Genomic DNA, 26,458 nt, shown 5'->3' on the forward strand with positions numbered 1-26,458 from the left:
CAGACAAGACCAGGAACGCCCAGTAGTTGGAGCAGATGGCAGGGCATTGCCCTTTTAAGAGCCAGCTGTGTTCCTGTCTGTATGTGTGTGTATGTGTGTCTGGCGGAGGAGCACGCTGGAAAAAAGGGGAGGGATCTGATTGGTCGGAACCCAGGTAGTATGCCCGCCCCGGGACTGGAGAAGCTCCCCGATTGGCAGTGGAATGGAGGTAAACAGAATAGAATGTCCCCTTCTGTTGGAACCTATGGGAGCCGCATCCCATTGTGACGCGTGGGGTTCTGTTAAATTGTTACTGAGCAGGAGAATGCATGAACCCTGAGAGTGGAAGGAGACAGGAGGTGGGGGGAGTGAGTGAGGCAGGAATATAAAAAAAAAAAAAAAAAAAAAGCGTCTCATATACAGCTTTGTCTGAGATTTCATCACAGACTCTTTATGACAGAGGATGAATGCGTTGGGGATATTGAGAGAGACAAAGCACCTGGTGCCCACTTGATTCCTATTCCCTTATGCGTGTGGCAGAGGGGAGCTGGCATGCAGTTGAGATAGGAGCAGGATTCAGTGCTGCCTTGGAGTGTAAGGCTGGGGCTTTATCTTCTATAAGTTTGCCAAAGCAGGGAAAGTGTGCTGCTGCAGACACAGGAGGGGCATTGTATAGTACAAGCAGTGTGGGGAGGTCCCAGACTATTGCTGTCTGTGATGAAGACAGGCACACAGTGAGAGCTGCAGGAGACGCACTCAGTGCTACCTGCCTGAGCTCTCTCTCTCTCTATTACTGGACCACTCGTCTCCTTCCTCCACTAGCTCTGCCTTGGCAATGACAGCTGTCGCCTACATGGACTTCGTTGCTGCTCAGTGTCTGGTGTCTATTTCTAACCGTAACGTGGATCAGCAGCCTGAGGGACAGGAGGTGAGGGCATCCCCTTGCCTGGAGAACCCAGCAGCAGCACCTGCAGACTCTGCAATGCACCTGAGGAAGGTGCCAGAGCAGGAGCCAAGCCTTCACCTGAGGACCATGCCTGAGCAAGGAGTGAGCAAGGAGCTCCACGAAGGACCAGGGGAAGCATGGAAGGATTACTGCACCTTGCTAACTATAGCGAAAAGCCTGCTGGAGTTAAATAAGTACCGTCCCCTGCCTTCCCCTGTCTATAGTCACAGCGATGAGGAGCTGAGCTCGGACAGTGACCTCACCACGGAGTCCGGCCTCAGCTTCAGCCCATCTTATAGCCCGGGGAGCTCTACCCCCAGCCATATGGACTACAGCCCTGAACCCGGCTCCACGCAGCCACTCCCACTCGACCAGGACACACCCAGCTCCCCACCAGCCCCAGCCCCTGCCAGGTCCACCAATGAAAAGAGGCACAGGTGCCCCTATGCTGGATGTGGCAAAGTGTATGGCAAGTCCTCACACCTCAAAGCCCATTACAGAGTCCATACAGGTCAGTAATTCCCCACCCCCAGAATCAGAATGGAATCTGACAGGGTTTATGTAAACCGTACTTTTTTGAAGTGTTTTTTAAAAAAAAACTTTTTTCTTTTCTGCTTAGTTGGGTGTGTTGAAGCGAGAAGAAAACCCTTGGTGTTGCTGATCTCTTTAAATGCTGTCAGCATTGCATGCTCTGTGTATAGACACAGCAGGTGTCTATTGTCTGTAGAGTACAGTAATAGAATGTGGGTATGCTCCAATGTGGCTCACAGTCTTTAAGGATCTGAGTTTTTTAAAAATTGGCAAAACGTTCAACCTGTATAATAGAATAAAAAAAATTTAAAATAAATAATTATATATATATATATATATATATATATATATATATATATATATATATATATATATATATATATATAAAAAATAAAGCAGTATACAGAACGTGGACCACAAGTTTGGCTTATTATCAAACCACAATAGCAGGGTTATTTTTTCCAGTACTCAGTGTGCTAGGCTTTCAACAATAAAACATTGTGTTCCCTTCTTGCTGTGTAGATCATCAGATACTTATTGCCAAATTGATATTTTGTCTCTTCACAAATTTCTCAGATGTTTGACCACTGGTAGTTTTTATTATTTTGAACCACAATTCACAGGTTGATTGTCAATAATCCGATATAAAAGGTCTTGTCAACTGCATAGTTATAATAGATTTTGGTATCCATCCCTGTCATGCACGGTATGTCCTTGTCTTTTCGAAGATTCCATTCGGAACCTTCCACAGTGAAAAAAATATGTTATTGAATGGTACAGATAGGAAACATTCTTCATGCTTTTTTTTTTTTGCTTTTTTAGTCCCATGACCCAAAATAGTTGACTGGAGGATTTGGCATCTGTTTTAATAACACACGCTACTTTTAGTAACGTACTTTTAGTAACGTGGTGGCAAATTCAATGTGTTGTCGAGATTGGGAGGGGTGGTTCTCGTAGTTTCGGCATCCACCCTAGGGTTACGCCTATTTTCATATCACGGCCAACCAGGGGTTGACTACCAGTTGCACATGTTTTGATGCATGACGTCACAATACAGCAGTGTGCACCTGGGTTGTGTGCCATTAAGTCAACTAAGAGCGTTATATTGGTCTTTGAACCGTGCAGGTGTAACGGTCAGTTTTGTCTGTTCTAGAATAAGTAACACTTTTTAAAAAGCCAAATAACCCGTCTTACGAGGGTTCCGAAAACCAATGATTTTTTTGTTCACTGCAAGCATGTCATTTTGTCATCAAAGACATTCTGGCAGGTTGTTGAACAAGTCAGAGACATTCAAAATGTAAGATACAGTTTGAAAATAAATAAATGTACATCTGCATTAAATGCACATCTTCTTGTTAAAAATCTACAAGCATTTGCCCAAAATAACCTAATCATACCCTGAAAGGCTTCGGTTGTATCTAGATTCCATTTTTCCTTTTTTTTTTTTGGGAACGAGCCAACTGTCTCCATGTCACTTGCTTTATAGCCTTTCTTCGCTATCTCCCTCCCTGCTCCCATACCAGCCAGCTGTGTCCTCAGATTACCTCTTCTAGCAAGATCTAGTGTGCATATTGGATTTCTGCTGTTCCACTCTTTGCCACAGACAGCATATATCTCTGAAGCAGTATATCTAAAGGAGCAGACAGAGTTAGACGGCAGCATTTACCAATAGAATATTTGGTTGGCATTTTCAGTATTTATGTATATCGTGCCTTTGAAATGAGAGATTGATCTTTTTTAAAGCAAATGGGGTGTTGCCCAAGTCTGTCTGGTACTCAGATAGTTAATGCTTTGTCCCGGTCAACGACACTGACAGTGCTAGCCAGACCTGTGTTGTGTCTGAGCATCCTGCTCATTGTTTGTCACATTAATTACCGATAAACTGCCAGTTTCAGAACAGCATCTGAATCACATTCCTTGTTTAGGCTTGCCCCATATGCTATCTGTGGGATTAAGGGTGTGGTGAATCATGGCATGATTCAAAAATGTTCACTTTTTGCAGATCCAAAGATGACTCTTTCCTATCTGTATTAATCAGCATTGATAGTTTTGCAGATGGTCTTGGCACAATGCATTTGCACTGTAATCTTAACAGAAAAGTGCAATTCTTTTTCATTCAGTGATGAAATCTGAAAGTGCCCTTTGTGTCATTTTTGTGATTAGGAGATATGTCTTTTATTAAAACTCTTAAGTATCTATATGAGTTTGTGATTGAATATATTTATATACATGTGCATAAGTTAGTTCCAGCCAGGAAAGAGTGAAGGTTGGGTGTGCCTGTGGAAAGATACAACCACGCGTACTTGAACCAACCAATCTTCCTGAAGAGGTTATGAAATAGCTGTGAGTGAAGACAAAGGCAATATGTTTTACAGATTTTAATGCATTATATAGTGAGTAAAAGAAAAACAATGTCTATATTTTGTATAGAAATTTAAGTGCAACTGGTACATTGGCACACAAAAGCAAACATCATTTTTTTCTATGCATGGCAACCTTTATGATTGTGTTAAATATGTATATTATTTGTGAGCCACAAAGATTCCTGTTAGAACAATTTAATTATAGTTACACATTTAGAGTAGTATATTTAGAGGTGCGTAAGACCGAGGTGTGCAAGCACATGTATTACTGTTGTGCTTACTCTAAAGCAAGTTGGTCTTCTGGGATCACAAGGGTGGCATTTATTAGAAGTGGTTGGCATAATAACTGGCATGATGAAACTTGAAATTACTTTTATTTTAAAATTGTATTAGTCTGTTTATGCTAGAGCTGCAAAAAAGGCAACTCATCTGTTTTAAATATAAATATATATTTTTATATATATATTTTTACTAGAAAGAAAAATCAAAACAAGTCCTTTTCATTTGTAAACACAGGAAGTGGACACAGCAACATTTTGTCATACTTATGTGAAGTTTCTAGGTGTCAAACTTTTTTTCCAGGAGTTCACCATATGTCAGATACAGGTAAAATAATATAATTTATTATTCACTAAACAGTGATTTGTGGTGAATTGGAAATAAAACTACAATATGCAGGATAAAATAGCTATGCTTTATTTGTAGCAGACTTGGAGAATTTTTCCAAATAATATAGTTTTGCCTTTTGTCAATTTGGTTTTCACAGTTTAGTAAATAAACTATAATGTTGCTTCATGCAGGTGCACCTTGCCTTTGTATTACCTTTCTCTGCCTCTGTGCAAATCTTTGTTTCCATGACAACATGCTCATTCATGAAGCAATATTGTATTCTTCAGTTGCCTTGGAGTGAATGAGAAACTCTTGGAAAATAAGGTATGCCATCTACTGGAAACATGATCACCTGGAAAAACTTTCATTTTACAAATAGGAATGACATGTTCTGATTTTCTTCTAGTTCTTACGTAATGTCTCAGCAAATAATTGTATCTCAGATTGGTAATGGTGTTCTAGATCTTTTCACATTACATCAATTTGTATTGAGTTTTCAAACAGCACCAAAAGTCAATATAAGCAAAATGGCTGCAAACTTGCAGCCTACATGTGCCAATTGGCCATCAGGTCACACATGGTGACTGCCAATTACATTTATTACAGTTTAAATATTTTCTAAACCTCAAGTTGATGCTGAGTAGCCTCCAAGTCTTTCCCAAGTCTGGAAATGCTAGACATAACTTGTAAGTTTTGCAAAACACATTGACTGATAAGATGTGTAGGGTGATCCAGAATCCTCATAAACCTGGCAGACACACTCTTATATTGAATAACAGAATAGTAGTCTCATCTGTTAAAGCGGCACTGTCATGCCGAACTTACCTTTCTTTAATCGATTCCTCTTCTCTCCCTCTCTCAGGATCTGTTCTCCGTTTCTTCCTGTCTGCTCTATTTTTCTTTAAAACATAAGACAAAGTAGGGACTACTTTGTCTTATGGAGGTTTCCTATGCTTGACCAGCTTTGACCAGCTGAGGAGCAAAGTGTGCTTCATTTCCGGTAATCAAAGCAATTTTCCCACAGTTCTCACCTTTGATCCGTGATCTCACGATGCTTCCTGTCAGTATTCCCGAACGTCCTATCACTTAGACAGAACTGGCGAAACTACAGAATTTCATCCTAACAGAACGAGAACAGTTTCTCCATTCGTGTTAGGATGCAATTCGGGACTTTGTTTGGATCGGAATTTCATTTGAATGAATGGAATTCCGATCCTATTCGTGCCTCAGCTGCATTTTGCAGCTGCTTAGTAGATAACTCCCTAATTCCTACGGTATCAGGGAGCTATCTACCAGAAGGCTTAAAGACCTAAATTGGTCTTTCAGCCAAATGTACTAATACTAAGTAAAGATTCCTTAGTGTTAGTACATTCTGCCCCTACTCGCTATACCGCAAGTAGGGGCACGTCTAGTAAACAGTGAGCAGCCAGTGGCTGCTCGCTGTTAAAAAACAAAAACCCTAGTGTCCCCCCTCCTGAGCCCCCACCCATGCCGCGCGAGTGGGGGCTATTTAACTGAATGGGGGACCTATTGCCCCCCACCCCTGAGCGGCAGGTGGGGGCCCTAAATAACAATAAGGATGGAGGGGCCTATCTTCCCCCCTCCCCCATGAGTGGCAGGTGACGGCCCTAAATTATAATAAGGGGGGGAACCTATTGTCCTCTCCCCAGCCTTCACCCCTTAACGGCGGGTGGGGGCCCTAAATGAAAATGTAGGGGGGGGGACCTATTGTCCTACCCCCAGTCCACACCCCTTAGCAGTGTGTGGGGACCCTAAATAACAATGAGGTGGGAAGGGAGGGGTGTGACCTATTATCCTTTCCCTGGCCCCCACCCCTGAGCAGCAAATGGGGGCCCTAAATGAAAATGGGGGGAGAGGGGGAACCGATTGTCCTCCCCGGCCCCCACCCATGAGCGGCGGGTGGGGGCCCTAAATGAAAATGGGGCAGACTAGATGGGCCGAATGGTTCTTATCTGCCGTCACATTCTATGTTTCTATGTTTCTAACACCCCCCAGGTGACTAGGAGTCCCCAAGCCCCTAGTCACCCCCCCCCAAAAAAATATATATAATAAACCCCTACCTACCCCCCTCACCCTAAAAATAGTGAAGGGGGAACTAGAGAACTAAATACCTGTAAAAATGAAATAAAACTTACCGTTTGATGTCTGTCTTCTTTTTTCTAAAATCTTCTTTTTTCAGCCCCAGAAAATGCCAAATAAAAGTCTGTAATATCCGTCGCACTTTGGAACTAAAATAAAAACCAGAGGGCAAAAAAAATAAAAAACAGATGGAAAAAAAACAAACCTGACACTAAAAATATAATACATCTTCACCAAGCGAGGGAACGGCGCAGACTGAGCTTTGCAGGGCGGGAAAAGGCTTATAAAGCCTTTCCACACCTTGCAATTAAGCTCAGAGCGCTCTGATTGGTTGGTTTAAGTAATGTAATAAGTAATGTACCATCATGTTCCCTTCACCAGGGTTGATGCTAGATACTAAATAGACCTAGTACCCATAGCAAAAACCATAAGACTCCTCCCCATAAATTACACTGGGCACACAAACTCCACCACTTAATGCAAAATCTACCTTTTTGTCCCTACTGACTTACCTCTTGTTTTTTTTGTTTTTTTTTATTCTGAACCGACACTCAAAAATATTAGCAACACATAACACACATACACATAATCACCCACAAACATAAATATAAATGCAAAAATGCAATCACGTGAATACAAATGCAAATATTCAACCACACAGACAACTGCACACATATATGTACAACATCAAACACATGCATTTACATACATAAAGTGATTTATTTAAGTTTTAGGTTGCCTTAGACTCATCTAAATTGACCCCATTCGCCTCACCCCACCCCTACTCATCCCCATTAACCACACTGTCACACTCACAAATACAGGTTTAGCACACACCTACTATACATATATCAGGTGAGTGCATACCTCTCACTCTCTCTCTACAAATAACAAATCGTGATGCACCAACACAAGAACACAAACATAGATTCACCATATTGTTTTGGATATATATATACACAAATCGTAAACAACACATACACACAAACATACATACACATATAGACAAAACATTCAAATGTACACACATACACAAATAGCCAAACACACAATTGTACATTCAATTTCATTGCCCCTTCCTCTCACCTAGTATAATATCAATTTAATTAGCACTTCCCCTCATCTTATATAACACCCATTTAATTGCTTCTTGCTCCCATCGCATGTCTCCCCATTTCAGTGTCACTCACACCCCCTCATTGTCCCTTTCTACCCCCTCATGATACTTCATTTGATTTCCCTTTCCTCCCATCTGCTTTCCCTGGTGGTGTAGTGGTATAATGTGTGGAAGCAATATTGGGCTGCTCTCTCACCTCATGCTGCAGCCATTCCTCTTGTGAAGCCATGATTGATGGAGGAGGTGGGGCTATGACTTCATATCCTCTTAGCTTCAGTCAGCTGTTGCTTCATTCAGTCTGCTCCACACAGGGGAAGTGAGGGAAGGATTAAGTAAGAGAGTCATGCTTTCTCCACAATGCTGGCATCATTTCCCTGCAGAGTTATAACCGTTATCACTGAAGTTCCAGCACATCACTGCAAAGTGCCAGAGCTTTAGTGATGAACTTTTAACAGCACTCCCTCTCTGGCTGGCCATGCAAATAGGATTCAGGACTAACACCCTGGACTTTCCAGGGGCCCACTCAAGGCTATTGCCATAGACCGCCCAAACACCTCCAGCAACGCCCATGTCCTTCTCCCTAAAAAAATCCTAATGGATTTTGCTTATATTGGACACGGAAATACAAAATAGATAAAATACTAATGCTTCAAGGAACACTAGAGCATTAGGAATGCAAATGTTTATTACCCTTACCCTTTATCCCATGCAGCTCTGCACTCCTTATGGCTTGCCCCGCCTCTTTCGCTGAGATCATGCAGTCTAACAGGAAAGCATTGGGAGGTTAGTGTGCATGTGCGGCTAAATGTTACGCTGCACCAATCATATGGTTTCTAAACTCCTTCGCGCGCCACTTAGTGATGCCGGGAGCCGGAATATGACGTCAGAACGGCTCCTGGCATCACTAAGCGGCGCGCGAGGGAGCTGAGCAGTAAGATCAGCGCTCCCTCACCGCTTACTCTGTCAGTTAACCCCCTGACTGCCTGTCTAGCAACACAAGCAACCCCACTGGACCCCAGGTGAGGAATCCATTCCAGTTCTCCCACGGAGACTGGGTGGAGTTAAATTAAAATAAAATAAAGAAAATAATTATAGTAATTTGTGAGTGTTGGGGGAATATGTGTATGAGTGTGTGTCTGTCAGTTAATGTATGTGTCTATGTCTGTCAGTGTGTGTGTGTCTGTCTGTCACTCTGTCTATCAGTGAGTTTGTGTGTCTGTCAGTGTGTGTGTCTCTCTGTCAGTGTGTGTGTGTGGGTGTGTCTGTCAGTCACTCTGTGTCTGTCAGTGTGTGTGTGTGTGTGTCTGTGAGTGTCAGTGTATATATGTGAGTGTCTGTGTATGTGTGTGTCAGTGTATGTGTTTCTGTGAGTATTAGTGTGTATAATTGCCATGTTTAATTGCCGTATTGGCACTTTGAGGAAAAAAAGTTGGTTTGTATTGCGGTTTGGGCACTCGGGCTCAAAAACGTTCGCCATCACTGGGTTATAGGCATCCAACTCTATGTAGGGTGGGTGTGAGAGATTTAAGCCAATTGCATTCAGTTAATAAGTGTTCTTTAGTTTTTTGGGTTTTTTTTTTGTAACATTTCAACAGCAGGCAGCAGGTCAAAGCACCACAGAACACCCTGCAACCTCCATTGTTATGCAAGAATAAAACAACTTGGTAACATATGTTTAATTATTTTCCAAATCTGAACAATCCTTTTTGACTAATAGTCCATACAGTGCTGTCTAATGAAAAGATCCTTGTTTGATAGCAGGTGCAAGACTGTCAGGCATGTATTGTGATTTGAAAAACATAAGATCATTGGTCTAGACTAGAGAAACAACATTTGCTGCATCAAGAATTTATAAAATGTCACTTAATTCATTAGCATGATTTTGTTTTGTCTAAAATATTTACATAATTAATATTGAGACATAATTTGCATATTTCAGATTTTTTACTGGTCCTTAAAGGAACACTATATCATTAGTAATACCAACCCTTATTTTTAATGCTATAGTGCACCTGTCCATATCTCTTCATAGGCCCCCCTTTGTGAATAAAAAACTCAATCTTTTACTTACCGCTCTGCTTCTCATAGAATCATGGAGGGGGCATAGCCTCCTTCCTGATGGTCCAATCCAATGCTACCTATAGAGGAGACCTGATGTGCATATACGGCGAACACCGCTCTTGCATCCAAGCTTCCACATAGAAGAACATTTAATCAATGCTTCCGCGTCATGTGAAAGAGTTTAACTCAAGCCACTAGAGGAAGATTTAAACCTGCAATGTAAACATTGCAGTTTCTGAACCACTTAAAGGAATTCTATAGTATTATGAACACAAATCTGTATTCCTAACACTATAGTGCACTCGGATACCTCCCTTCCTCGCACCCACCTCCCGGTTCATAAAGGGTGAAAAAATAACCTTTAGTCATTTAGTCACTTGCTCAATTCCAGTGCCGATGTCCTTCGGTGCTGGGTCGGCGCTCTGCTTCCTTCTACCTCATCCGAGGGGGGCGCGCATGCCGGCGAGCACCACAAACGCATTAGGCCCTCCCCATAGGAAAGCTCTCCCCACCCATGATTGTTAAAATACCCGATATGTCTACAATTTCAATTAATATTTATAAGTTATAAAACAAATACCGAAACGAGTAAATTATAAATTACAGTTTCAAAGCTTACAACTTTAACAATAGTCACTGGAACCAAAACTGCTACACAAAAGTATATATTTATATATCCCTCAGGCTATGTATCTGTATTTAAGAGCATTTTGAAATTTTTCATTTAACCATTTTATTACCTAGGTCAAAATTGTTTTTTTTTGTTGTGTTTTTTCCCCAACCAAACATGTTGTTGTATTTTGGGGAAATTCACAGACACAAATGTTTGTATTCTGCTACTGTTCTCAAGTGAGATACACAACATATATACCTTTTCCCGTAATCCAACCCCTAATATGCTGCCCAATCCAAGCTCTAATCCTACCCAGTGTGTGTAGTGTGTATAGATAGTGAATACAGTGGGATAGTGAATACAGTGTGTGTGTATATAGTGAATGCAGTGTGTGTGTAGTGTGCGTAAAGTGAATGCAGTGTGTGTGTATAGTGAATGCAGTGTGTTTGTGTAGTGTGTGTATATAATAAATGCAGAGTGTGTGTGTTTGTGTAGTGTGTATAGTGAATGCAGTGTGTTTGTGTAGTGTGTATAGTGAGTGTATAATGAATGCAGAGTGTGTGTTTGTGTAGTGTGTATAGTGAATGCAGTGTATGTGTATAATGAATGCAGTGCGTGTGTGTGTTTGTGTAGTGTGTATAGTGAATGCAGTGTGTTTGTGTAGTGTGTATGTAATGAATGTAGTTTGTGTATAGTGAATGCAGTGTGTTTGTGTAGTGTGTATATAATGAATGCAGTGTGTGTGTTTGTGTAGTGTGTGTATAGTGAATGCAGTGTGTTTGTGTAGTGTGTATATAATGCAGAGTGTGTGTTTGTGTAGTGTGTATAGTGAATGCAGTGTGTGTGTGTTTGTGTATAGTGAATGCAGTGTGTTTGTGTAGTGTGTGTATATAATGCAGATTGTGTGTGTTTGTGTAGTGTGTAAAGTGAATGCAGTGTGTTTGTGTAGTGTGTATGTAATGCATGTAGTTTGTGTATAGTGAATGTAGTGTGTATATAATGAATGCAGTGTGTGTGTTTGTGTAGTATGTATATAATGCAGAGTGTGTGTGTTTGTGTAGTGTGTATAGTGAATGCAGTGTGTGTGTGTGTGTGTGTGTGTGTGTCTGTTTGTGTGGTGTGTGTATAGTGAATGCAGTGTGTTTGTGTAGTGTGTGTATATAATGCAGAGTGTGTGTTTCTGTAGGTGTGTAATGTGTGTAAAATGGGGGGTAAAGGGGCATTTTTTATTTTGATTTGTAAAAATATATATTAAATTATTTATTTATTTATCCCCCCTCCCTGCTTGTTACCTGGCCAGGGCGGGAGGATATAGCATTCCCTGGTGGTCCTGTGGAATGGAGTGTGCAGTGGGGACCCATAGCAAGCTCTTACCTTCCCAAGAGCTCCCTTCATCTCTCCTGTGTAAATCTCGGGATTCACAAGATTTAGACAGGGGAACTGAAGGGAGCTGCTGGGAAGGTAAGTAAGAGCTTGCTGCGGGCCCCCCAGGACCGCCGGGCTTGTCATGGGCCTGGTGGTCCTTGTATGTATTATCGGCAATATCAGTATCTCTATAGGCCAATACCGATATTGCCAAAAATACCAAATATCGGCCGATAATATCGGCCAGACCGATAATCGGTCGATCCCTAAATACTTCACTATATACATTTTCTCTTATGTTTCTATTACATGCCATATTCAACAATCTGAATGGTAATTATGTTTGCACATTTGTGATAGTGGCACCCTCACTGGTATATGTTTTTACTAAACTATTTTTGGATCTTGGGATTTTGGGATTTGGGAGTGATCCCCTATTTTGAGTGGCTAGCATGCACTGTTTAATTGCACTTTTTCCCACTTACCGTCCCCCTGTTTTTGTTCAATTAAATATTTAGCCCTGGTGGGTAGAAATGCATCCCTTGTGTTTGCTCAATGGAACCTACAGGCTAGAGGCGGTGAGTACATTAAGGCCTGGTTAGTAGTGTAGGACTTGAAATTTTAAGCCCTACTCTTATAGTAAATAGTTTGCCCAAATGGAAAATGAGACAAACCTAAGAACATATACTAAAAAGGGCAGTTTAAAAGTGCACGCATAAGTCAAACATATGTTCTATTTACAAGGTGATAGTGGCTTAGCTGATAAAAGTAATGCTGAGCCCACAATAGGGATAAAGCCTTCTTGAAAGGGATATTTTAGTACTGTGCTACTATATGGAAAATGTATACACATGTCCTTTGTAGCCCAATTGAAATATCCTAATGTTCACATTGATTCAGAGATGGATGATGTCACATTGTCATGACAACACTCTGCCTTGTGAATGTTACTTTCACTATGTATGATGGAATAGACAGTAGAACAGACACAACATTTTTTTAAGCACATTCCTTTCTACAAAACTAGCCCATCAAACCTGTTGCTGTCGCAAAGCTAATTTTAAATGTACTATACATGGCAACAAAAATATATTTAACTCCATACTGCAGCTTGACATATATTGCAACTAATGTGAAGAGCAGTACATGTTGTACAAGAATGAAAAATAGAACATGGAATCTCATGTTTGAATGACAAGCATGCTAGAACTATAAATATTTTATTAATAATGCAATGTGACTAATGGTTCCTACAATATCCCACTGGCTAATACTAGGAATAAGCATACAAAAATAGATATATGTCAGGCCTATATATCCTCCCTTTTCTACAGCTCTGATAATGTGTATACAAAGAAAAACAAAAATAGAAGAGGAAGGTGTTATTTTTTAACTTAATTTTATAAAGTTTACAAATTAACAAACAAAGGAACATAGAAATAAATAATTCACAGTTTTCATAGTAAGAGCATGTGAAGAGTCGTAAAATATATATATTTATTTGTATACATTTTAATTATTTTTAAATCAATGGGCTAATTCCATAGGCATGGGCCTGGAGCTGCAGCTCCATCAGCCCTTATGTTAATCCAACTCTGTGATCATTAGGGTTTTAGAGCAAGTCCCTCCCCCAGCACCTCAGTTGTGTAATTGTGGAATCAGTTGTCAGAAGTGAAATTGTGCTTTTTTATTGGCTGATTCATGCCAATCTGTGAATTATTTGTCTAATGTTACACATAAAGTTACACTGTAACCTACACAGTAGGGTTTTCACAGTTTGTTTCCCCCCCTGGTGTACAAAGCACATCATTTTGAGCTAATGTATAAATCAAAGAAAAATATATATCTCAAATAAGTTCAATATTATGTCTGATATATCATAAACAAAAAATAGTCTCTTAATAAGAAATTATTAAATGTTAATAAAAAAATAAATAAAAAATAAACATTATAGTTAACAGAGTCAGTTTGCAATAAAAACCTTTTTTATTTTTTACCAGGAAATGCAAGGTGACCTGGATGCAGAAGCTGCAATGGGAGGGTTTCAAATGAGAAAGGGTAGAAATTATTTTACAAGAGTTTCATATACTTCTAGTTGGTTCTGTTTTCTTTTCTCTTTTTAGGTAATTCTTTTTTACCCCCATAGGTGAACGTCCTTTTCCGTGTACGTGGCCTGACTGCCTTAAAAAGTTCTCTCGTTCTGATGAGCTGACCCGCCATTATCGGACACACACGGGTGAGAAGCAGTTCCGATGCCCTCTATGCGAGAAGAGGTTCATGAGGAGTGACCACTTAACAAAGCATGCACGCCGCCACACCGATTTTCACCCCAGCATGATCAAAAGGTCCAAAAGGTCTAACTCTACTTTCGTCTGAGTGCATAGTCTGAGTAAGAAAGCTGCTGTACATATCACCTTTTTGCATCTTTTCAGAGGAAATGTAACAGTCCTAACATTCATGCTTCTGCAGCAGTGTATTTAAGAGAACCTGCTGTCCAATTTACTTTGGTGGCACATGACTCTAGATATTTTTTTTGTAGTGGTGTGATATGTACCATCACAGTTTTGACTGTAAAACCCTACTGTGCTTGCTCTGGCATGAATATGTGTTAATGAAATAGATACCACAACGGATTAGCTTTACATTTGTGAAAGAAAATACACATGAGAACACTTGCAACATAAATATATATGTATAAGGGAAACCTTTTTTTTTTTTTTGTGGAGATAAAACCATACGGTATGAGATTTGGAAAACACATCTTATGAAACAAGCGTACTTGAACTTAAGACATTTATGTTAATAAGGGACTCTGTATTTTGTGGTTGATGGGATGTCAGTCTCCCGTTAATATGGACATTGAGGGCCTCCATTCAGTGGTGAAAAAATTTGGAAGGTGCAGCTTATGAACATGATATCTGCTTTTCAGTGGGATGGGGAAATGAAAGGCAAAGAATATTAAACAAAGAACCAGAGGACACTGGATTCATGAACAGTATGCTGCCATTTCACCATCATATATGTAGCCAAAGTCAACAAAAGTGAACTGGAGGATCAAGAGTAATTTTTTTTCTTTTTAAGGGGAGATGCAATGCTCAGTAGTCTAATGTAGTCTTTAATATTTAAATATCACTTTACCTTTTTCTAATGAACATTTTTACGTCCTTGCTAAACGTTTGGGCAATCTGTCATGTTACCAGATATGACTACATCTGCCTGAGGAATCGCACGCAGTTGTAGAAAGGGGACTTTGAACGAAGCATATGCCTTTATCCTGCAAGCTTAGTCTGAATTCTGAAGATTGTGTTAATTATTCTCTTAGGTTGCTACGTACGCACGTTTTATTGTATGACATAGCAATGACAAAACGTTTCTGCAAAACCAGAATGTTTGACTCCACTATTCACAAAGACATTGCAATATGAGCAATGCTAAGCATTCACACTCTGAGCTGTGTTTATAAAGAATAATTCTATTGAACAATATCAGGCCGTTTTGACCGTCCTGTCAGTTGGCCTGTGTCCTACAGTATCACAATTTAAAAAAAAATATACAGCCAAACTGTACTGACGCAATGCAAGTGCAAATCTTGCACACTGCGTCATTTTAAATGCCTCACCATTTCATCATTTAGGTTTTTAAGATGATGATCAAATTAAATGTTTACATAACTTGATTTGGTAGCTAACAGCGCCAAATAGTTTTTTTGTTTATTTTCTTATTTGTTTTTTGCGCACCTTATGTTTCCAGTAAAGATTCACACAACGCCTATATATTTAAACTTGTTCCATACTGGAGAGGCTAACAATGCCGCACTACTATTAGTGAATAAAAAAAGGCCTCTCTGGTTGTGAAGGGTGTTAACTATGCAGCATACAGCCATGCAGGCAGTTTACAGAATTAATATATTTGTATGTAAAACGCTCAATCCATTCCAGATACAATTAGACCCAAGCACTCCAACCACTTCACACAATATCTGCTTTTATTTCAAAAGAGCAAAAAAGTCAATTGTGACAGACCACACTATACTCTCAGTTACTGATCAACATGCAGCAACTCTCATAAGGACAAAACAATGCCAACAGTCATTTATCTTTGCCAGGCATTATTCATATTTCTTACTTAGTTCTTTAATGGTATTTGTCCACATCAGAGGTGAGCTTCACGCAATCCTCCAGCTGTTGTAAAAAACAAAACATGGTTTGTGGCAAAGGATTGTGGGAATTATTGGTGAACTACAGTTAGAGAGATGCATGGAATGTCTGTTCCTGCTGGCCATGTGTAAGAGTAAATATTAGAAGTAGAGCTAGAATATGGTACATTAAAAACCAGGGAAAATAATAGCACTGTTATTGAAAGTAATCTGTAAGCATGCATGTCTCAAGGGCTTTTTGTATTATGGACTGCATTAGACTTTTTCCCACTGTCACCTTAAAAAACGTGCATATGAATGTAATAGTCACGTAAAAGAATGCAGTTTCTTTCTAAAAACAATTAAATGGTTCCGTTTCAGAATATCAAATATTAGTAAGAACAAGATAAAAATTGTGTACAAAACATGAGCCATACTTATTCTTGACAAGAAAACTAGCATTAAAGGATCCTACATCAAAATGGAATGTCATGCCAATTTAAAGGTAGCAGGTTAGTATATTGCTGCTAATGTTAGACACTGTAGTCACTATAATCATTTAATCACTGCATTGCTTAGTCCCTGGAGTCTCCTGGCAGTGTTCCTCCATTCCGAGTTAAACCATTTTCGAGCAGTTTAACACTGAATGAAGGTCTCTGGCTACCCAAAGCACATCCCCTACTGGAGGTATGGCTAAGGCAGATATTACACACTTCCTTGTAGTCATACCAATTCATGATAGCAATGGGCACTCTAATAGGCTAAACATCAGCTGACATTCAGGCAATTACAGCTGTCTGTTGCTTCTCAGGCTAATACTTCATCGTTAGCCCAAGCAGCACAGAGTGGATGGGCAGCCGGGGACTCTCGTTGAGCATAAAAACATTAAAAACCGTTTAACGCTAAATGAAAGGACGGCACCAGGACACTCCAGACACTATAACCAGTTCAATGAAATAAAGCAGATACAGTGCCTACAGTGTCCCTTTAAATAAGCGGATCATTCCATACTGGGATAGGGTTTTTAGGGATCAGACAGTTAGGACTGCATTGAATATGAATCAGTCCTTAAGGGGTTATATATTTATGATGACACATTAGCTAGAATTAACATCATAGTGTGAACATAACTTTGTCTGTTAATTTTGGATACCAGTTAAAGGATATAGAAATTATAGAAGTGTTTTGAGGTACAGCACATCAGGCACCTTTAATTTATACACACACAACGAGCATTTCACACACAAACACGCAGTGCAATGACTTTAGTCAATACAATGACTGTTCCAAACATATACTACATTACAAATATACTATGAAATAAGGAATTTCAGGAAACAAACAAACATTACACACTTTCTACCTCTGTTTCAGTTTTTTGAAACACCTAATTATTCCGAATTGCAGAATAATTCTTCCATTGAAAATATCTAGTATGAAAATACTAAAGAAAAAAAAATACAAAAGAAAAAAAAACAACCAAAAAAAAAAGAAAACGAAAATCCTTCCCTTTTATGGTGTTTGTTTTTATTTATTTTTTATTATTATTTTTTTAACTGCCATTGGCAGTATATTGAGTTACCCCTCTAAGATCCAGAGGGAATAGAAAAAAAGTCAACAGAGCACTCTTTTAAGTCATTAAGCATGGGCAACTGTAAGCATTTCTGGTTTTGCACATGGAGCAGAATAAGTACATTTCAAGTGGACTACAAGCACAAATTCTTTGCCATGACTTAGAATTGACATTCAAATGTGTTTGTTCTTTCTGTTGTCCCTCTGTTCAATAGGGCAACTAGTTATATGTTTAAATGTGACAGATAGGATTGTTTCATAAGTGAAATGGTGTCTGTTTGTGAAATTTGACAGCTGATGTTGAGCATTGTATTCACAACATCCCGACTTGCTTTAAAGGTGTATTGATAGAGGATTAAATTGGCTTCACGGCAGATTCTAAATATGAAAAATTAAAAAAGAATATGTACATGTTTCAGCTTTTAAATCAACATCAAGTTGTTATTATTCTAAGGTAAGTGCATTTTATTCAAGGTGACGTAAAAGCGATAAAGGAAGTGTTCATTTTGTGATTGAATTACAATGCATGTGTCTATACCACTTCTGAAACCAATGTTTTTTATAACATTTTGTAATTTTCTGCTTCAAATTCTGTACTCTGTTAGGAGCAAGTTATCAAATTCAGGAAGTCTGTTTTCCCATGCATGCTCCTATTCTGTTAAATGCCATCATACTGCTTGGTTAAAACATCAACGTAATACGCAGTAAAACACTGATGTAGATAAACATTCCATGAACAGTAAAGCCAACCTTTTGCCCAGCAATGGTTAAGAGAAATAAAATCATACTTGCAATTTAATTGTCAATTACATTATTCCTGTGGTATCTACAAAGTCCTGTCTGTATCACTGTAGGACAGTGATGGCTAACCTTGACACCATAAATTGTTTCTGGACTACATTTCTCATGATGTTCAGTTAGCTTTTAAAGCTAGCTGGACATCATGGGAAATGTAGTCCAGAAACAATTTATGGTGTTAAGGTTAGCCATCACTGCTGTAGGAAAACAAAGTATAGTTTTTGCACTTAATGCCAAAACTGTTCTTAAATCTATGATTTGTGAACCAATTTGAATCAATGCCTTTTCTCAGCATTTTTGTTTTAAAAAATAATCACATTTTGTGTATCTGTTAACATTTTGTTAGGTTCAAGGCTCTCGAACAGGCATAGCCAAGACATAGCTTGTTCAGACATCTGTGATTGCTGGTGATCTTGGTACAAAATAGATCAACATTAAGCAGCATTTATGGGGAAAAAAATATATAAGCATTTCACCTTGCATATCAGTACACTCAGACATAGAGTACCAGAGGTAGCTGAAGGATTTGGGGTTTATTCACTTAACAGTCACTTGAAATATGGTAATGATAATGATTCGCAAAATTAAGGGCAAACAGGCAAGCTTGAAAACATGTCTAATTCACTATAGTGTATAAACCATTCAATGTAAAATTTAAATTTAAAATTGTAGTCCAAACAGATGATCTAGAAAATGTCTCCAAATGTTTTCAGTTTTGGCCCACGTTTCGACACACCATTGCTGTGCTGTCCCGTCCCAACATTTTGACGAGACATGCCATAAATCCCCACATGTTGGTGGCAGAATATAAAAGAAAACACTCTGCAGTTAAATAACATGATGATGCGAAATTACTCATGGGGGTCAAAGTGATGACTTGACAACTGACAAAACAGACCACTTACTCCACAGATCAAAAAGACTGCCTAGAGTATCAAAGTGTTGCCTTCCAGCAGTTGTTGAACTACAGCTCCTACAATTCTCTGCCAACTTATGGACAACAGCTTCCATAACTCACTGCCAGCCAATGGCAAACAGAGAATCTTGTGAAAGTTGTAGTCCACTATCACCTGGGAAGCCAAAGTTTGATGCCCCTCCTAATTCTTTTTGGTCTACACTGGTACAATGCTAACTATGTATATTATCTATGCTGAGGACAACCAAAACAAAAATTCATGGTGATACATGTATTCAAGCCTTTCCAAACTATCATATATTTGTGGCTGCAGATTTTTTTTTGTCACTTGCTATGTGTATATATGTTTTTGGGTTTTTTAAAGACTTATAGAGCTTTCTTCAGATATGCTATAATATGTATACATAAAACAACATTACATATTAATGAACTATTAAAGTATAAGAAAAACAATGAAATGTTTTCATTGTTTTGCCTATAATCATTTTTTCCACAACTACTGCAACTAAAGAAAAATAACTCAAAATAGATTTACTTAGTAGTCCTAGTTTTTAAAATGCCCAGCATGTCTAGGCTTTCAATTAATGTTTGGAAGTTATAGGTCAAACTTTGCAAGGGGTGAATTACAGTTTTGAAGCTAAACCTTTGCAAATTTTGGTATACCTAACCTAAAAGCAGCTGTCACCAGACCTTAAATTTTGAGTTTTTTATTAAAAAAATTATATTTATGAAATGCTCACATTGACTGCATTGGAATTTCATTGAAGCCTCTAACACATGTAACATTTTGAGTCTTTCCACTTGGCCATTTCACCACCAGTATGTGCAGAATTTGGGACTACATTTTATTTTGATTTTTTTTACATATTTATTGAAATTTAATGCTAAACTTAAAAAGAGCCTTATGAATCCTATTCTTTCAAAGACCCCACATTTGCATTCCGCATCTTATGAGTACATTATTAACTCACATTTAAAAGTTTGCTACATTTCTGGGGAATGTATAGGATTGAATTAGAGATATGCCTTAACTTTGAAATGTTATTCTGATTGCTTCCTAGAGATGCAATTTGTAAAAGTGACGCTACCTGTGTCACCATACGGACTTTTGGCAATTTTTAAAGTAATTTCTAATCAAATCTAGTGCTTACACAAACTAACCATAACCCAAACTGACCCTATCTAACTCTAATCTTAGCTGACCATAAATAACCCTAACAATAAACTGTTTAGTGGAATGGATTCATCCACACAGTGGTCACAGTTGTCTCAGCTGGCAGCTAAGGTATGTCATGAATGTGATTAGCTCCCAGAATTATCAGACAGAGAGTCAACAAATGGTGGGTACAATGGATATTGTTGAAAAACCACTCTATTGAGGCAGCCAGAAGGAGCTCATTAACAGTTCACTCCTCCATCCTGGAACTCAGCTGCCAGTCACAGCATAGGAGTTGACTGACAGAGCAGCCCCATGTCATGTGGCAGCCTTTTTATGCTATTACTAGGCAGCTCAATACTGACATTCATAGAGATGGCTTGGGGGACCTCAGCATTCACGTTCAGTGAGGCATCAATATGCTCATCTCAAGAAACCAGCTTTCTGATAGCATTTTACACGCCTGGTGATGAAATTGCATATGAGACAGCATCATACCCTGGTATGGTTGGTGGCTGCCGTGAAGGGCTTAGCACTAGAATGAATATTGATATTCCTGATTACCCCCTGGAAATCTCAACTAAATAGATCTATTTAGCATCTAAGAACACTTTAAACACAACACATTCTATCGGGCAAAACATTTGCAATAAATGTTGCACATTAAGTTTTAAATAATGTTTCACTACAAAAACTTAATATAGTAAGAAAAAAAAGTATTTAGTTAGCAATCCATGTTAACTGTCCAGTTATCATTCTTATCCATACATTATAGTGGTGTATTCACTAAACACAGAATTGCAAAGATTTAACTGCAAAGTGTAGGTTAAAATAATCAAGGTGTGAGTCTAGTTGAGTTGCCGAAAATGTTCAATTCAGGTTTCAATTCAATTCAATTTGATGTTTTTGGAATAAACCTGTGTACTTGAGGAAGGGTCCTGTGAAGACAATTAGATGCAATAGACTGCACAGCTATTGAAAGTTAAGCAGTCAAGTCAATAGTGGTTTTCATTGGAAAACACTGAATAGAGTCTTCATGTGCTTCCTGGTGATGAGCAGTGAGCTGTCGGCTCCTAGCAGTGACAAACTTGATTGTATTCAGATTACACTGCGTGAATCTAACAAAATGTTGCCAAATATCATATCAAAATGAGGATATTTTTTTTTCTGTGCTGTTTAAACGGGAAAGGCGCCTGTCATTAGATTTGGATACATTACAGTGCACTGCTGGTCATTTTGGAACTTTATTACTGTTTAACTCATTTTACATGTCATCTTCTAAAAGAGCGGTAAGATATTACCAGGTTAAATGCAGATTAATAACTTGCAATTTTGTAGCATAGTCATTTCTGCAATTGTTTAATTTTTACAATTTTTTGTATAGTTTCATAAGTTATTTTGTGCTGTCTTATTGGATTTGGAGGAAATTGAACTGATTAAACAAAGGGTAGGTTTACCCATTTTGTACAAGTGTATATAAATTGTTCCAATAAAAAAACATTGTAAGAATACCGTGAAGAATTCTTAATTAAAGTGTCACACAAACTCAACAAATGATTGAGTCAATAGATTCATATGTGATCTCACATTTATTTTGCTGAAAAATGTTCATATTGTCTGCACAACATTACATGAAAATCACGTCTTTTACTTGTATAACATTACATGATGATTATATGAACATTTTCATTATATGAATTCAAATGTTACTAATATTTATTTACAGATGGTTCCTTGCAGTGGAAGGGATATTTTATATTTATGCTGTAACACTCAAGATAATATTAAGACAAAGAGGACCAATATATAATATTTTGCTTGGCACACTTGCTCAAACCTACTTCCTGTATGCGTATATGTAGGGGCAGTAGAGAGGACAATGGGTGGGTGGGGAGTGCTCAGTGATAGACATAGCAACTCTGATCCCTCTTGTGGCTCTGCTTTAGCATTGACTGTTGGCACAGCATAATGCCTGTATATCTCAATGCCCTTGCTCTGTAATTTAATGACCTGGTTAATAAAACTATACTACCGATCACCCTAGTTCTATATTATTAAGTAAAGATGACCGTGCAGGGGAGGTAATGCTCCATGACTTTAGCCCCTTCACCATGGGACTCATGTATACATAATTCCCAGGTCTTTCTATACTGCAGAATTGCATATACACAATATTGCCAGTTTATTTATTACAAAGTACATTTTCCCCTGTGGGCGCCTAATTGAGCACTGGCTCTGTGGGGTGCATTGCCTCTGCTCAGGCCGGTGATGGCATCTAAACATCTCACTGTCTCTCTGATCTATTGCAACAGCAAGGGAGCTGCAGGTCTGCACCTTTGCTAGGAGCAAATCACTCCCAATCCTCCCTCACAGTCCTCAAGTAGAGTTTTACACCCAGTCAGAGGTCCACTGGAACACCAGGGAGAAGGTAGATGAGTCCCTCTGGACCACTAAGTCACAATGCCCCCCTCCCTGCTAAAAAGGTAAGCAGCAGCAGGCAACAATATATGTATTATTATTATTATTGCAAATTGATATAGCGCCAACAGATTCCGTAGCGCTTTACAATATTATTAGAGGGGGGTGTGGCGGAACCAGCCCCGCCACTTGTGCCTGGAGAGGACTGCTTGCCAGCTTCTTGCCCTGCGACTATGGCCCTGGGATGTATTGCCCTTCTAGGAACTGATTTGGGCATGTTGTATTGTATTATGCTGCTACTGGCCCTTTAAGAACCATCTGAGGACATACTGTGGAGTTACTGGGTGGCCACCATTTCATGTATCAGAGGCACATGGTGAGAACAATGGATGAAGCACATGGTGAGAACAATGGATGGCGGCCATTTTAACTCACAGACACTGTTGTGACTTTTCTACACGGTGCCATCTCGCCGGTATTTGGTGCACAAAGACATCATGCAGTAGTTTTAAACTATACAACAGGGGACACATTATACAGTAATTATTTTTCATATAGCCTGTATATGTTCTGCAGAATCTGCATTAAACTGTATCTTCCAAACTACTGAACGGATCTGGGTGAATGTTGGATATGTGGTTCACCCAGATCCCCCGGTTCCGAGGATATACTTTTTATGGGGTTATTGCATGTTTTGGGGTCCCTGTGATATGTTTTATAAAACTGTATTTCTCTGTCTGTGATAATTATATTACCCATTGTGTTCAGTAATCATATCACAGGCAGAGGGGAGGATTTTGTGTGGGAGTGTCTGTGTGTATTGTACGGATTCATTGGTTGTATTTAAAAACCCTGTGGGCAGTACTATGTTTGTGGATTGGGAATAAAAGAGGCTGTATGTGCCAGTACAGTCAGTTCTGCTTGACCTCAAAACGAAGTGTCGTCTCGTTATTGGGGGATTTGGATTGTATGCTGATTGCCAGGAGTGTAAGCGGATTGTATGCTTTTCCTGTTCAGCTGTTTACATCATTCATATGCTTGAGAGCATTCGTATGCTTCTCCGGTTTGGTGGTTGTGGTGTCTGCTGCAGTGCTTGGAGTCCTCAGGAAGCGCTAGGAGCATCCATCAACTGAGGTACCCAGTCGGGGTGCCAGGTGATCCATTACAGGGGGATTTGACTATAAATAGGACAAAGAAAACTTACAGAAACAAAGGGTTGAAGAGAGCTTACAGTCTATAGGAGGTGGGGTATAAAACACATTAGGACAGGGAATAGAAGTCAAATTAGGTGGGAGTGGAGCAGAGCTGGAGGAGAGAGTAGAGTGCTGCCCTTTAGGAGAGAGCAAGAGCCAGGTATGTGAGGTAGAGGTTAGTCTGGGAGGCCATAGGATTTCCTAAAGAAATTAGTTTTAAGTCACTTCTTAAATGATTGAAGACTAGGGGAGATTCTGATGGTGGTAGGCAGGCTATTCCATAGGATGGGAGCCGCCCGCGAAAAGTCCTGCAAGCGCGAATTGGCCGTACAGGTATGAGCAGCGGACAGAAGAAGGTCATGGGCAGAGCGGAGAGACCGAGAAGGGGCATACCTATGGATCTGTGAGGAGATATAAGAGGGGCTAAGATTATTCAGTGCTTTATAGGTATGGATTAGCACTTCGAATTGGCTCCTATAGTATACAGGAAGCCAATGTAAGGACTGACAGAGGGGTGAGGTGTGAGAGGACCGATTAGAGAGGAAAATCAGTCTGGCGGCAGCATTCATTACAGACTGTAGCGGGGCAATACGGCTATTGGAAAGACCAATTAGGAGAGAGTTACAATATTCCATGCGAGAGATTACTAGAGCATGGACAAGCTCTTTAGTAGCATCTTGTGTAAGAAAGGGGCGGAATTGGCATGATGTGACAACAGACCAGATGTGAGGCTCAAAGGTGAGGCCAGAATCAAAAGTAACACCAAGACAACGTGCTTGTAAGGATGGGCTGATATGGGTACCACCAATCTGAAGGGAGAGCGAGAGAGGAGGATGAATATTAGGAGGAGGAAAGACAAAAAGTTTCTGTTTTGGAAAGATTCAGTTTCAGAAAGTGGGAGGACATCCAATCAGAGATAGAAGAAAGGCAAGAGGTGACATGTTGCAGGACATCAGGGGAGAGGTCTGGGGAGGAGAGATACATCTGGGTGTCATCAGCATACAGGTGGTATTTGAATCTGTAGCGGAGAGCTGACTTCACACAGCTTAACTCCACTGGTATATTAAAAGAATGCAGGAACAAGTAATAAATCCAAGAGAGTATCCAGCACAATCAGCAATAAAATCCAATAGTATCCCATCACCTTTCCCAATCACTGGACGACACACAGTATCAGGAGTAGAACTGAAGTTTAATGGCAACATTCCTGCTTTTATGAGATTCTCCCATGCAAGGGAGGGACTCACCATAATTATTACAGTAACCAATCCCATAGACGTTACCTCCCACACATCTCCTCCCCTTAGATTAACAGTTAACATAATTATACAGTGCATACTTTTCCCCAATTCTTGGATGTACCCCAAATATGGGAGATACACCTTTAAATATGGTACCCCTGGTAGCCCTAATCTGGGTGAGGAACATATCCAAAAATCACCCAGATCAGACCAGGGGTTCGGGAGTTATGAGAAGGTAAAGATTTGACCGACCGCATGGGTAAAGTAGTCGAAAATAGTTCCTTGAGATCTGGCCCTGCGGTCGGTCTCTGTTCGTGCCTCAAAAGTCCCGAAAGGCTATGCCATCCATAGTTAAGTTTGTAACCGGATGAATCCCCTAGTTCGTGGGATTCATCCTACCAAGCGACCGGCCGTTCGTGCGTTTCCATCGGTACTTTCTGAAGCCCTGGAGGTCTTAGCGGTGTTTGGTTAGTCGATTGTCCATTTTGAGTTACAGACACTCGACGACCAAACACCACTGTTCGCGGGTTTAAGATGGCCGCCGCCACGTGTTCGGCTGCCGAAAAGGCGGCCATCCAGGGAATACAGCAGAGTGTTTGTGCGTTCAAGGGAATGTAACAAGCAATCAGGGAGGTAAATTACAGCCACCCTTCACACCAGGGTGGTTCGGTTGTTTGGTAGTTTAGTTCGTATGGTGAATATAGCCGTTCACAGGCAAGCTGGTACATCTTTATACCGATGCATGAGGACTTCCAGCGTCACCAGAATTCCCATAGGAAAGCATTGAATAATACTTTCCTATGGGGAAATCCTAACGTGAGAGCAGACATTACCGCGCTTGCGTATTAGGTCTCAAGCGTGGGTGGAGCCTAGCACTGAACCCAGGTAAGTGGCAGAAGGGGGTAACCCCTTCTGTGCCTGGGGGAGCTTGATAGAGAGGGAAGCTATAGTGCCAGAAAAACGAGTTTGTTTTCCTGGCACTATAGTTTTCATTTAATGCTGATTTCAAACTGCATAGCTTTCTATTTTTTTCTTCCTTCTCTGCAAATTTGTTTAACCCCTTAAGGACACATGACATGTGTGACATGTCATGATTCCCTTTTATTCCAGAAGTTTGGTCCTTAAGGGGTTAAAATGATACTGGTCACTCCGTTAAAGAGGATTAAATGTGCAGTTGTATGTTATGTAACAGATGCAGGGCCAGATTAAGAGCCCAGTGGGCCTGGTGCTGACAGTTATGATGGGGCCTAATTACAGAATCTTATCAACCAAAAACAATAAAACAGTCATACCTCCCAAGCGTCATGTATCTGATGGAGATGGTGTCGGAGGGAAACTCAAAGGA

At 39.8% G+C, this 26,458-nt stretch overlaps 1 protein-coding gene across 1 annotated transcript; it reads left to right on the top strand.

Moving 5' to 3' along the window:
- The first annotated feature begins 231 nt into the window (after positions 1-231).
- Positions 232-17,315, top strand: KLF9 (KLF transcription factor 9). Its single transcript, XM_063455049.1, has 2 exons — positions 232-1,436; positions 13,831-17,315. Exons 1-2 carry the CDS (start codon positions 815-817, stop codon positions 14,058-14,060), a joined length of 852 nt encoding a protein of 283 aa, XP_063311119.1. The 5' UTR covers positions 232-814; the 3' UTR covers positions 14,061-17,315.
- Positions 17,316-26,458: the final 9,143 nt, after the last annotated feature.

This window comes from Pelobates fuscus, chromosome 5, assembly GCF_036172605.1.
Source record: "Pelobates fuscus isolate aPelFus1 chromosome 5, aPelFus1.pri, whole genome shotgun sequence".
NCBI classification, from domain to species: Eukaryota; Metazoa; Chordata; class Amphibia; order Anura; family Pelobatidae; genus Pelobates; species Pelobates fuscus.

Excerpts from the sequence above, each read along its gene's own strand:
- KLF9 (XM_063455049.1), top strand. The coding sequence starts at position 815 with ATGACAGCTGTCGCCTACATGGACTTCGTTGCTGCTCAGTGTCTGGTG. Across the intron at positions 1,437-13,830 it reads CCATTACAGAGTCCATACAG|GTGAACGTCCTTTTCCGTGT; the intron begins GTCAGTAATTCC and ends TTACCCCCATAG.